The 14,613-nt window shown below is 39.1% G+C and overlaps 1 protein-coding gene across 1 annotated transcript in view; it reads left to right on the top strand.

The window, feature by feature from the left end:
• The window catches only part of ARHGEF10 (Rho guanine nucleotide exchange factor (GEF) 10), a 101,883-nt gene that overhangs the window by 76,781 nt on the left and 10,489 nt on the right, over positions 1 to 14,613 (top strand). The window contains exon 25 of the mRNA XM_009999259.1: positions 10,024 to 10,166. Within this exon, the coding sequence (XP_009997561.1) occupies positions 10,024 to 10,166 (143 nt within the window). The remainder of the gene's footprint in view (positions 1 to 10,023; positions 10,167 to 14,613) is intronic.

Raw genomic sequence — 14,613 nt, forward strand, 5'->3', positions numbered from 1 at the left:
CTCTAATTTCTCCTGTTCTCAGATGTCTCAATGCATGTAAATATCCAGCTTGTTTTCAAAGAGAAAGTTCTCTCTTCTGACTGTCTTCAGAAAAGAATTTTGCCAGATAGCATCCAGAGTGCTTCCTGGCTGCAGAATGTCTTGTATTGGATCATAGAATGTGGGGGGTTGGAAGGAACCTTTAAAGGTCATCTAGTCCAGTCCTCCTGGTACTGCACAGGGACCTTTTTAACTAGACAGGTCTTCTCAGAGCCTCATCAAGATTGAACTTGAATGTTTCCAGGGACAGGGCCTCCACCACCTCTCTGAGTAACCTGTTCCAGTTGTTCACCACCCTCAATATGAAGAACTTCTTCCTGATGTCTAAGCTAAATTTATCCTGCTCTAGTTTAAGACCATTGCCCCTCATCCTATCACTAGACACCCTTGTCCCTCCCCAGCTTTCCTGTAGGCCCCTTTCAGGTACTGGGAGGTTGCTATAAGGTTTCCCTGAAGTGTTCTCCTCTCGAGGCTGAACAATCCCAGCTCTCTCAGCCTGTCTTCACAGGAGAGGTGCTCCAGCCCTCTGATCACTTTTGTGCTTCTCTGGACTCATTCCAACAGGTCTGTGTCCCTCTTGTCTCAAGGGCTCCAGAACTGGACACAGTACTCCAAGTGGGGATTTACAAGAGTGGAGTAGAGGGGCAGAATCACCTTCCTTGACCTGGTGGCCACACTTCTGTTGCAGCCCAGGGTGTGATTGGCCCTCTGGGCTGCAAGTGCACATCGTTTACTCATGTCTGACTTTTCGTCCACTAGCACCCCCAAGTCCCTTTCTGCAGGGCTGCTCTATCACATCATCCCCCAGCCTGTATTGATAGTGAGGATTGCTTCTACCCAGGCACAGGACCTTGCACTTGGCCCTGTTGAACCTCATTATGTTCACACAGACCCACTTCTTTAGCTTGTCCAGGTCTCTCTGGATAACGACGTCCTGTCTCTGGTGTGCCTACCTCACCAGTCAGCTTGGTGTCATTGGCAAACTTGCTAAGGGTGCCCTCAATCCCACTGTCTACATCATTGATATAGTTATTAAACAGCACTGGTCCCAGTACAGACCCCTGATGGACACCACTTGTCCAATATGAAGTAATTTAAATGGAAACTAAGATGTATAGTAAATCAAGGAACATATGCCATACCAGGGAAAGAACTGAAGCTGCGCAGTGAGGTTTCATCCTTTTTGGAAGGTAGTTGTGTTTTACTGAGATGACTTCTTATCCATGTATTTTCACTTATGGGTTAAAAAAATACTTAAGTGTGAATGTATTTGAACATAAAAGCAAAGTCAAGCAGGTGCTGATATCATAACATCTATTAATTTCTTAAACCTTGGCTAAGAGGGTGATCTGTGAAATTGCACAGAAAGACTAGGATGTTGGTCACTGAACATGTTCATAATACAAATAGGAGCCCTGAGAGTTACCCTCAATAATCCTTAATTTTATGTGGATGAGAAGACTAGACTGGAGAGCTCTGAAACAGCTAATGCATTAAATGTTTTTATAATAGGAATGATAATGGTGCAGATTGCAAAGTTCCTCACACCTTGTGTTGGGAACTTTTTTATAGTGCTATTAACTTTGGCACAGTTATCAGTCTGAAATATTGTTTATAGTGTTTGTTTTAGGTTGAATTATTAGGAATATTTCCAGGCAAAACACTTTTAGATGAGGTTAAGGAAAAAGTACATTGTATTGTCTTGAGTTAGAAAAACCCATCTAACAAACTCCATTGGTGATGACTGCAGAGGGCCCAGCAGATGTGTTTTCTGAGTGATGTAACAGCAAAAAAGGTCAGCGCGTGTTTGACTTCACTCACAAAAGTATCTTAGGAAAGGGAAATCACAATCTTTATATAATATATGTGTATTGTTCCTAAATACTGTAGTCAGTTCCAGCTATTTCCTTTCTTCTAGACATTGATACACATTTCCTTTCCATAAAAGTCCTGTAAAGACTATGGAGGGAAACAGGAAAAAGAAAAAAAAAAACTCAGAATGATTGTGGAAAAGTGTAGGACAATTAATATATCAGTATTTTCAGAAGTATTTTGGTTGAAATGGGAGAACAGATGTATAAAAAAGACCTACTACTTTGATTGCAATGGCCATCTTTTCAGCATGATAGGTGTGTTTACAGCACCCACAGCAAGCCCTTGCACACTCACCCCTAGAATTAAATTCACATCACTTGACATGATCAGTGCCCCTTCCTGTCTGCTCAGCACTGGTGGGGCCACACTTGAAGTGCTGGGTCTAGTTTCTGGACTCTAAACGTAAGAGAGACATGGACATACTGGGGAGGGTCCACCACAGGACCATTCAGATGATGAAGGGACTTGGAATATCTGTCCTGTGAGGAAAGGCAGAGAGCTGGGACTGTTCAACCTGGAGGAAAGAAGGCTCTTGGAGAACTCATCAATGTCTATAAATACTATAAATACCTGAAGAGAAGGTGTAAAGAGGATGGAGCTGTGCTCTTTTTAGTGGTCCAGCAACAGGACCAGAGGCAATGGGTATATACTGAAGCACAGGACATTACCTCTGAACATCAGGAAATGGAGCACTGGCATGGGGGACCCAGAGAGGTTGTGGAATCTCCATCCTTAGAGATATTCAAAAGCCATCTGGACACGGTCCTCAGCAGCCAGCACTAGGTGGCTCTGTTTGAGCAGGAGTATCAGACCAGATGACCTCTAGGGATCCTTTCCAACCTCAACCATTGTGCCTGATTAGAGAAATGTCCAAACAAACCTGTAAGAAGTTGAAACAAGGCATTTCTTAGTATCATCCTATATCCAGGTGCCACTGAGCTAGAGAAAGTGCCCCTTGTGATTCACTATGCACAGCTGACACCTATGGTCACATTCTTAAGCTGCAGATGAATCATAGATTCATCATGGAATCATGGATTAAATCAAGATTGGAAAATAAGATGTAATTTCTCATGTCGTATCCTATCAGCTAAGGCACTAAGGTGTCAACTGAAGAGATCTCTATTTTATCAAATTATTATTCAATACTTAAAGTTTTGCTCTGGTGCCACTCACTTAGTATTTAACTCTTTTTTTTAAGAGTGTCTCAGCTTTAACTTTAAGAAGGGATTTTGAATGCTGATGTTGCCCCTCAGAGTGGCCCTTGGCTGGGTGGCTAGAGATCTCTTCTGGAAGCCTGAAGATGCTAATGTGAATTTTCTTCTGCCATACAGAGAGCTGAGCCCACATGCCCATAAGAGGAGGCCTCTTGCCTGTTTTAATGAAAGCTGAAGTTTCTAGTAGGTTTTTGCAGAGCCTGCTCCTGTAGGCCTGTGCTGCTGGGTTCTGGCCCTGAGGTTTACGGAAGGAGGAAAAGCAGGGCCTTGAGGATTGTAATTGAATATGAAACAAGAAAAACAAGTAGGGCAATTCTGGCCATGCATAGAACAGAAGTATATGTCTTCAGAGAGATTTCCCTGCTAAAAACTTAAGCAGCTCTGAAGTTGTCAAGAGTTTTGATGACTTAGCTGTCCAGAGAGACCTCATGACACTAATCAGTGATCATTTTTGGAGGATCAATGTCAAATAAAAAGACCAAAACTGAAATGAAACAGTAAGGGGAAACAGTTACAATAGTGAGGGAGCAGCAGATCAGTTCATTAGCAAAGTACCTTGATCAGTTTGGCAAGATGATTGTGTATTTTGCCAAGCACAGGAAAAGAGGACTATGTGGAATGTACAGCACTTATGTCAGACTTCAGAGCTTGTGTGGACACACTCACTGCTCCAGCATGTCTGAAGAGTATGGTTCTGGCATGTTATGGTCACTTAAAGTAGACATGGTGAGAGGTATTGCTACGAAAAGTAAGGAGTGGTATTAAGCTGTTAAGGAGACGACTAGGGCAGTGATAATTGAAAAACAAAAAATACTGTTGTCTTGATTGTGTTACCACTGTTAGCAGTATCACCTAATACTTATTACCAGAAATATGTTGACATTGCTGTCAGTCTTATTTGCATATCTCATGCTGGGACATCTAACACCTCCCCCCTCTATTATTCTATGTAGGGCTCCGTCAGCTATTCAGCATGAAGAATTTGTTGCATATATAGGAGAAAATTACTATATGATTATGTAGCACAGGACAATCCTAGTTACAGATTGTTTAGAAGAGCAGACCTGAATGTCTCAGCTTATTCCCAACTGATAGAGAATGTTCTAAACTGTTTACTTCTGTAGCTACTATTTTACTTCTCAACAGAGCTGGTTTATGTACCATGTGATGGAAAAAATGTTTGTGCTTCAGTGCACAAATTAACCAGCAACCACTGTTCCCAGGGCAGAGTTGGCAGCTCTGTTGAAATCATCAATAGTGCTGCTAAGCAAGAGGGGAAGCTTATCAACAAAAAAGCATGTTCAGTTCAGCTCAACTGGGAGCATAAAGGAAGGGAAAACTACTACAAACTTCAAAAAGACTACCTAAGGAGATAAACTACATTAATTTTTTTAGGTTCTCATATGAAGACTTGAGAGCATCAACACATTATCGTAATTAAAAATGCTAAATATTAATAAATTATTTATAAATTTAATAAGAACTTATTTGTATAAACTATTGTAAAAAAATATTTCTTTCATTGGGTTTTATGGAAACAAACCACAGAAAAGTAAAATAGCCAACATTCTGCTCTATAAAATTAACATTGTTTTAAATCTTTTCCTGTCTGATTAAATTTGAGTGACTAGAAGGATGATTTTCTAAAACTCATAAAAATCATTATATTAATAACAAAACGCGGTGGTGGAAATAATGTCTATTCATTAAAGCCTTAGAAATAATTTATGACCATAAGATACCTTACTCTGATGCAGCTAAACAGCCTGATACAGGCATTGCAAGATACTGTTCAGCACTGGGATATCAACCATGGCATGTAACTATTGGAAAAATATAACTTATTTTTTACAGATATTACAGGTATTACAGATTGTGGCATAACATAAATCTATTAGTGAATAGATGCAATAGTGCTTAAAAACTGTGTTCTCATGTTTAAATATTAATCTAATATGCAAATGTCAGAAATTACAACATCCTGTTTCCAGAAGCCCCTAGACTTATTTTTATATTTGACCCTGTTCTCAGATGTTGCAGATGCATCTCGTTCTTGCAAATAGCTGGACCTGCATTTCATATAGGTGTCTGTGTCTATTACAGTACAGTTATAGGGACTGACAGAGATTGTAATGTCTTGTGTTCTAAGTATCTGATGTATCTAAGAGTTTATACCTGCTTTGATGTGGTCAGTTTAAGATTTGAGTCAACTAAAACTTGAAAATACAATAATCTTGGTGTGTTGCTAGTGCTTGTATGGACTGCAGAATGAAAACCTGTGTCTTCCCACTGTTTCCTTCCTGTTTCCACAGGAGTCAGGCTTCGATCTTGTATTTGCTTAGGGTGCAGATAACTGATTTTTCCATATACAGACTAACCTCTAGTTATGAGTTGTATATACTGCATATTGCATCTTGCTCAGTATCTATGGATTTACCTCATAGGTAGAAGGCTTTATTGTCTGTGGATTTTTTATATTCTAGAGACAACAATGACCATAGAGTCTTTCTAAAACTAAACCAATGCTTGTTTAGAGAACAGAAACAAGGCATTGATTGGACTGAATTTTAAGACAAGCCACGCTTCTGTAGGCAGTCCTGTAGGTATTGTCCAGCCAGGTCTCCGGTAGCCACATTATATACAACTCCAGTGCTTATTTTTCATTTGCTCAGTTCCTGCTTTTCAGAAAATATTTTGCTGGGCTCGTTGCCCTGATTTTATGCTACTATATGTCTTGAGATTTTGTTGGCAAAAGTTTTATCTCCACTACTATTTCTTGCTGCTTTTTTCTCAGGGAAAAAACAATTTATTAAATCAGTAACTAACCAGGGATTTGCAACATCAAAACCATTCCATATCTTTTGCAAGTGCTGCACCTGATTTTAAATATATGGATAGTGCCAGTTATTGGATCTGCTTATATGTCTTGAACCTGCAGCTGTTTGCTCAAGTAGAATAGAGATTATATGTCTTTTCACTTAGATATTTTGACCAATGAACCTTGGATCAGACAGGTAACATGAAATAGCCAATATAAAACTCATGAATGGAGTCTGCAGAGATTGGGAGTGAGAAGCAGAGTATTGTGTTTTCTTAAAAGTATGATTTTGAAAGTCTTGAAACAACTTGTGAACTAGACACAGACTTGCTAAGTAATTTTGGCCATGGGTGATAAAATTCATGGTCAGCAAAATGAAGTAATGATCTTGCTTTTAACCAGCAGCCTGTGGTTAAAGCATTTACAGAAGTATCTTGGATTACCAGTTTTAATCCCTTACCTTGCTTGAGAGGATTTGTACTCCTGCTTCCAAATCTCAAGAGATTTCTCTGTCTGCCACAAAAAAAAAAAAAAGAGGAGAGATGCACAATGCTTAATTTCTCCTCCTGGTGCCATTCCACTTTGTATAATTAATTAAGCATTCACTGAGGCAGAGACCAGAATGCAGCTGACCCATCATTTAAGTACTGCCCTAATTATCAGACTGGGTAGTCTCCCCCTGCCCTTTTTCTCTGCTCATCTGTCTCAGATGCTGCCTGATTTAGAAGATGTCAACATTTGCAGGAAGAAATAAAAAAATCCTACAGAACAGCCTTACCACATGGCTAGGTTAGCTGGGTAGAGTGATAGCTTTGGATTTTTCCTGGTCCAAGATGCCAAGTGGGATTGCAGTTCCTTTGCATGAAGTCATGGTAACATGAAAGACATCAGGTTTCTATCTCATCTTTTTTCAGATGTTGAATCCCACTGAACTCTTAAAGCTAATTGTATTGTTAAGTGCTGTGCTGTCAGCAGCAACAGAAGATAGTTTTATGAGAACTGAATTTTGATAGGCATGTTTGTTGAATCACATATTCATAACACTGGTAGTATTTGTGACATTGGTAATATTGAACTCACCTTCTTACTTTGCAGTTGTTTTAGAATTTGTATTTTGCAATCAACATCTACCTGACACTGGCACTGATTTTCCTTTTCACTCAAAATTATTACAAATGCTAGATAAAACTTTTAAATAAGACTTGATCAAATTAATAACATGGCTTAATGCTCAGCCATCTGAGGATTTGCATGGAATTTAAGGGCATAAGATCCAGATTAAGATACATGAACAGAAGTTTATGCAAAATTTCAATCTGGGTCTACAGCTGGGATCCTGAAAATCCCTATTCACCTCTCCCTTCTGTGTCAGCTATGCTTTATATAGAGATTAATGTAAAGTTGGAACATGTTTAAGAGAGAGAGCTGTTGAGTTCAGTGAGTGGTTGTCTGTACATTGATGTGTTGTTCAGTGTGAAAATATAACTACAGAAGAAAAGGTAGCTTCTAGCTCAGCATACCTACTCTTTGCCCAAATTCAGTCTTTATCCTTCAGAGGACACAGTAACAATGTACTAGAATTCTGCTGGTTTTATCCCTAAAAGGGAACCATGAGGGTGCTACGTACTAGATGTTGTTACAACTTTTATAGTTAGTATAATGCATTGAAAGCAGGATACACACATGTGTGCAGCTCCACTCTCTGAAGGCTTGGCACTGAACTATCTATGGTGGTTAAAACATTCCTAGAGTATGGGCAGCCTCCACAGAATAATTAAATTTGAGGATGATGTGGTTGCTAGCAAATGAAAACTTTTCCAAAAACTTTATTACTAATGGTACATATGAGTCATGAAAAACATGGACCGACTTTGACATCACTGGGAGAATTTGCAGACTAGTAACTGGAAACTCTCTTCTCAGTTGAAAGCTAAAATAATGAAAATTATTTTGACAGCCTGAAACTAAAGGCCATTTTAACAAAGATGCTTTCAGAAGAGAGTCACATCCTGTCAATGACTCAGCACAGGTTGTATCGTGCAGATGGCAGAAGCAATGAGTAGTACTCCAGAGCTGAGGCTTCTCGTTCTTGTTCCTGCTGCTGTTATTGTGAAGCAGGAAACTTTGTACCCCTTTACCTAAGCAAATAATAAAAGACACACTTGTTACAGGGGAAAAAATAAAAAACCTTGTACTTCAAGTGCTTGCCTAAAGTTGTGTTTATCTTGGCTTTATGAATCCAAATCTAACTAGTGTCAGTAAAGTAGAAAACTTTTCTGCAGCTTATGCAGGAAGAAGGCTTTAGATGGAGGAAATATGACATTTATTTTTTTTTTTACATATTTTATCTCAATGTAAAAACAGATATTTGAACAGATTTTGATAGTATTACTAACACTTAAAATCATAGACTGGTTTGGATTGGAAGGGACCTTAAAGATCATCTAGTTCCAACCCCCCCCTGCGTGGACAGGGAGACCACCCACTAGACCAGCTTGCTCTAAACCCTATCCAACCTGGCATTAAACACTTCCATGGGTGGGATATCCACAACTCCTGTGGGCAACCTGTGCCAGTCTCTCACCCACCCTCACAATGAAGAGTTTCTTCCTAATATCTAATGTAACTCTACCCTCTTTCAGCTTAAAGCTGTAGCCTCTCATCCTACTGCTCCATGCCCTCTTAGAAAGTCCCTCCCCAGCTTTCCTGTGCCCCCTTCAGCTACTGGAAGACCACTATAGGGTCTCCCTGGAGCTTTCTCTTCTCCAGACTGAACAACCCCAACTCTCTCAGCCTGTCTTCTTGGGAGAGGTGGTCCAACCCTCTGCTCATCTTCATGACCCTCCTCTGGACTCACTTCAACAGCTTCATGTCCTTCCTGTGTTGGGGGCTCCAGAACTGGGCACAGTACTGCAGGTGGGGTCTCACAAGTGAAGAGCAGAGGAGGAGAATCCCCTCCCTTGACCTGCTGACCACGCTTCTTTTGATGCAGCTCAGGACACAGTTGGTTTTCTGGGCTGCAAGTACACATTGCTGGCTCATGTTGAGCTTCTCATCAACCAACACCCCCAAGTCCTTCTGCTCAGGGCTGTCTCAATCCATTCTCCACCCTGTCTGTAATGGTTGGTAAAAAGCCTAATGGATGGAAATGCAATCTTTTAAATTTTATATTCAATGAGTGCTTACAATAGAAATAAACTAATACAAAATATTAAAATTATTATTGATGTGTTTAGCATGTAAAATTATATGTATAGAACTATTTCAAAAAGCCTCATATTGCTAGCTCTGAAATTTGGAGAGAAAATATCTGCTAATCTTTGTTTCAGAGAGATGGCAGATGAGTGACTAGAGTGGTATGTGGCAGCATGCAGTTTTTATTAGAAGGTCTCTGAATAATTGATTGTACCACATGCACATGTATAATGTAATTTGGATCTGCTAATTGCCATCCGCAGAAGACATTATGGGTTTTAGTTGGGGCAAAAAACAGGAAAAGATATGGCACAAAAGTAAGTTTTAATTACTAGAAAAAAAATAATAATCCTTCTTACATGAAGCATTTAGTACCAGGAACTTTGTTCCATCAGTGTGTTCTTGGAGAGTCATCTGAGTTCATTAGAACCTACAGTAAAATCTTGCTGACTGCTTTTCACATGAAGGGTAATTCTGTCATACTTGGAGGTTGATTAATTTTTAAATAGGTCAGTTGCGAGCTCCTTCTGAGTTGGAGAAATAACATCAGCTATGGCTTTCTGACTGTATTTCCTTTGGAAAGGAAAGCAGTTGAATTGGAAGAGCATTGTGGGATTCCTTGTTTATCAATTAACTTGGGTAAAATTTGTTCAGTTAAGAAATATATGAGTGTTTTGGTTTGTCTTCTCCCCTTAATGTTGTATTACCCTTACAAACTTACCCTGAAAGCTAAAATTAAACACTTAAATCACAGTGTAGCTTGAAATAGCAACTTGTAGACATTCAAGCAGTAGGCTTGAGGGACAGTTTTCAAAACTGCTTTAAAACAAAGATTACCATTTTGATGTGTATAACCTTTCTTCCTGTTTTTCATTGAAGATGGGACGTGGAACACGGAACCTCAGAAGATAGTTAAACTGGGGGTTCTGCCTGTTAGAAGTCTGCTTGTGATGGAGGAGACCATTTGGGCTGCATGTGGTGGACAGATTTTTATAATCAGCACTGTGACACATTCCATAGAGGTAAACGCTTTTAAAAGCATTGCTCACATACCGTGCAACAGGGTATGTATGTGGTGAAATTTCAAACCTTTAAATCTGTTTAAGAAGCTTCACGATTTGGGAAGCTTTTAATTAAATGTGGTTTCAGGTCTATTAAATCCCACTCCCCAGAGTTTGAAATTCTGCCATGATGTTCTCTGCTGAAGTCCCATTACACCTAGGTTTGCTTCCATTTTCCCCCAGGGTATCCATAAGGTGCTTGGAATTTGTAGAGTATTTGTGGCAAATGGTTTGCTTAAAAATGAGATGTAAGGAAGGCAGCAAAGAATTGGGTGCCTATAGGAATTGCCTGTTAATTCCAGAAGAAGATTTAATTAAGAGACTACTTCTGCATAGTTAGATGTTACTTATACCTTGTGATGCTTTCGTAAGATATTTCTTCAGAATTTTGCTTCTCAGTGAACTGCAAAAATCTGCTTTGCTTAGTGACATTTTCAATAGATAATCATACAAAAGTCAGCTTTTCTGAAAGGAAAGAAAGAGTGTTAAGGATTCATGCACATGTTTGTGACCCTCACTTCTGTCAAAATTTCTGCCTCCATCAGAGGAATGTCTTAGTGATCTAAAGTTTAGAGTTAATGAAATGTTAGGAATTAAGCCTCTCCTTCAACCTACAGTACAGTTACACTGAGTTGTATGATGTTTACAGCCATAAGGTTCTTTCAAACAGGAGTGATGAGCTCACAGCCTCCTTCTTTGTGTGCTTTGTTGCTGCTTTTTTGTTTCATTGATGATCGTGTTTTCTACTAACAATCGTCTATTTGGTACAATTGATTCTGTGAGTCATTGTCATGGGTTTGCAGGAAAATAGCTAACATCCTAATTTCCTCTGTCTTCATCTGTCAGGCTTTCTGAGTGATTTGTCCAAGTAGATGGATCATCATATACTTTGTTTTTCTTTAAGGCTTATTTTGTTGCTAGTTTGAATGCAATGATGTTGGAAATATTTTTGAAGAGTGACTTGAACAAGAGCGTGAAATAAACTTTGGTTAGCTTTGCTGTAGAGGCAGGGTAGCCTCTGGGACAGCTGAGTACTGTTCTACAGACTTTGATAATTAATCTCTCTGATTGTCTCCAAGAAATGCATGGAAATGGTAAGAGATCAGAGCCAGATGGTTCCTCTGTGAGGTTAGTTTCATACAGGTGGATCTCTGTAAATAAGTTTGGCAGTTCTGGCCTAATTCTATCACAATTCTGTCTTCCTAGATCAGGTGGTATGACTGTGTTTTGGGCTATGCTGTGCTGTTTTGACACAGGAGAACAGAACCAGAGTTATACAAGCTTTGAGGATTAAAGAATGTATAGAGCTTATATCATACTGAATAGCAATATTGAATACAGTGTTCAGAGAGATAAAATAACAAATATTCTATCAATATCTCTCAGATGTGGCCGTTTCTCTTTTCAGCTGTTACTGTATAACTCTTCCTACAAAAGCATCACAGGAGGTTTCTTTTCCAGAGTGCTTTGTAAACCAACCAAACAGTTGTATTCAGAGCTCAGTTTGTTATAAACCCACTTTTATAGCTATAATTAATATGCAGGCAGTAATTGGTGCAGCAAGCAACATAGTACTGCAGTACAACTGCCTGAATGTCGTATTTTCCTATTCTACACAAATATCCATACCGTAGCCTGTCATCTTGCTCAGAGAATAGTGAACAAATTATGATTTTCAGTTGCCTCTTTACTGGTCTTAAGTCACATACAAGTACTGATCTTGTTTTCGTCATCACACTGGACTAAACAGCTCACTAATGTTTTCACTGTTGGTGCCTGCTCAGTTACCTGACTTGCTTTGATAGCTTCCAGGGTTTTATTTCCAAAAGTGATCTGCCATTATGTGCATACCATGGTCATTGACAATATTTTTCAATATTATATTATACGTGGAGCAAGTTAAACTCTGCTTATAGGGAATATTTTAACGATACCAGCAGCTGTACACATCTGATCTACCTTTTCCTTACTGTGCAGAGCAGAAGCTTTGCTGTATGAAAGGAAACAGCAGCAACGAAATGTCTGTTCTCCCTCTGTGCCTTTACTCGTGGAGAGTTAATAGTAATGATTTGAAGATTTTTTGCATATTAATCTTTATCAACAGGAATCCAGATGTTGCACAGGGCTCCTCTGTTACTCTTCTGTCTTTGCTGACCTCCTTTTTATCTCCACATACTTCAAATTACAGTTCCTTGTTGGTTCATTGCTTTGTGCTGTCATTCATACATATTACATGCTTTGTGTCATACACATTATCTATAAAGGCACTAGTTTTAAGGCCATACTTGTGCAATGACCATAAGTATATTTAAGACCATTTTGTAAACTCCATGCTTCATAAGTACCTCATATTTAATATGCACTTGGTAAGTGCAAAGTACATTAACCTTGGAAACAATCTCATTCTGTGCCTTCTTGCTTTTCTAAGATTCTTATACAAGTTGTTGGGTTTTTTTTAATAACTGTTAGTAAATGAGCAGATTTGGCATCCTATATATTAGGTTTGCATTGTTACTCACTTTTCTGTGTTTTTTGTGTTGTTCTTTTTTTTTTCATCTCTGATATGGATGAGACTCAATAGCTTGTTTTAATGATACAGGACTGATAGAATGTTTCAGGAAATGTCTTTTAGTGGCACAGTGTCCCACACTGACACAATGCCTCAAGCTCCTTGGCAAGAGACGTGTGAGAAATGCATCACTTGCTGTTATATATTATATGATCTGATACTCTTTCTGTGAAGAAGAAATTTGTCCTTAGTCTTGACCCTAGATCTCTGAGTAGTTTTGCTGTGGGGCATAGGCCTTGATCCCATAGTGATCTCTGTGCCTGTGGACATTTACACTCTGCAAAGGCATTATGCATTTGTTTAAAAACAAAAATAAATGCCAGAGTATTTCACAGAATAAGTCACCAATTGAATGGCATTCCATCCTGGTTTGTTTTGGTTTTTAAACTTGGCAAACTAAACAGGAGTTACTCTGAAATGTTCAGCTGAATAAACAAATGAAAATGCCTGTACATGAGTGTGTGTTGCCTGAGTCCTTTAACATCTTTAAAGCAGTAAAAGTCATTTGTTTTACCTTATGGACATTTATACCCATTAGATAATGATATCCTTGTGGACAATGATGCCCATTATACATCTCTCATGAAGCTTGAGATATTGTGGTTCAGTTCTTGGCGCAGCAGTTTGGTGCAAGTGAGCACCCCCTCAAAAGAAAGACTCCAGCCATGCCCAGCGCTGCTGAAACAATAGTGAGCTGTGTGGGCCTGGGCTGCTGAGCAGGCGGGCTGTGGCATCCAGAATGTCTTCTGCAGCTCTCCTGTTGCTATAGAGTTTCAACGAGAGAGCCTGAGGGGAAAAAAAGGGGCTCTGAATAGAGAGGAATGTAGGCAGGAAAGTAAAATGAAGTTCAGGGTTGTTGGTTTTTTTATTACAAAGGGAATAAGACATTTTTGTGCCTTTGTATCTGCATTTCTTGTTGTGAGAAGAAAAATAAATAATTGAAGAAAAAGGAAAACTGTTGGTTTTCTAATAGACATGTAATTGAAACAGATATCAAAGCCATTCTCTATACAAAAACATATTTATAGAAGAACATGCAGGTTTGGGGTACGTTCGTGCTCTATGTTAGAAGACCCTTTGAAGGAGAAGAATAGTTCTTTTTACGTGCTTCTCGTGGTGTTGACAGTATTGCAGTTTTACATCAAGTAGGTGTTCCAGCAGCCAGCTGTACGATCGGCAGGGCAGACTAAGTGGGAGTATAATGAGTTGGCTGGTGAAAATGGAATGTGACAAAAATGCATGTGCAAGTTGTTTACAGTGGCACCAACAGAACTGTCAGCTGCAGCCAGACCCCTCCAGAGATAGTTTGCTTCTCAGCATCAGCTTTACTTCTCATTTCAAACTGCAAGTTGCTGGTCAGGTTTACTTCACTGGTCTTGGTCTGTCCCTGAGAAGTTTTCAAAAGTCAGTTGGTCCTCAGTGTAGGGATGTATGAGTCTCTAAACAGAAGTTACTATTTTAAAATCCTTTTTGCAATGAAACATCCATGATGAGAATATTGGGAGATTTAGTCATAAGAGCTGTTTCTGGCTTTTAAAGATGTTGTTCATGGATGAATTCTTCTGTTGAAAAGACAGTATGATTTTCAAATTATGTATATCATTTGGTAAAGAATGAATGGAGGTTACTTAAGGAAGATAGTGAATATAAATGTTCCTGCCAGGGGTGCTTGCCTTGCATTCTGCAGTGTTGTTATTCAAAGAGTCAAAAGGTAATACAGAAACACTCAGAAACTGAACCCTGCCTAATAGCTGAAAAGAAACTTCTCTGTTCATGTACTAAAATCTGAACATTTGAGCAGTGTTACATAGGAATAATAATAATAAAAATTAATTCCCC

This window comes from Chaetura pelagica, unplaced genomic scaffold (genome assembly GCF_000747805.2).
Source record: "Chaetura pelagica isolate M959 unplaced genomic scaffold, ChaPel_1.0 scaffold90, whole genome shotgun sequence".
NCBI lineage: Eukaryota > Metazoa > Chordata > Aves > Apodiformes > Apodidae > Chaetura > Chaetura pelagica.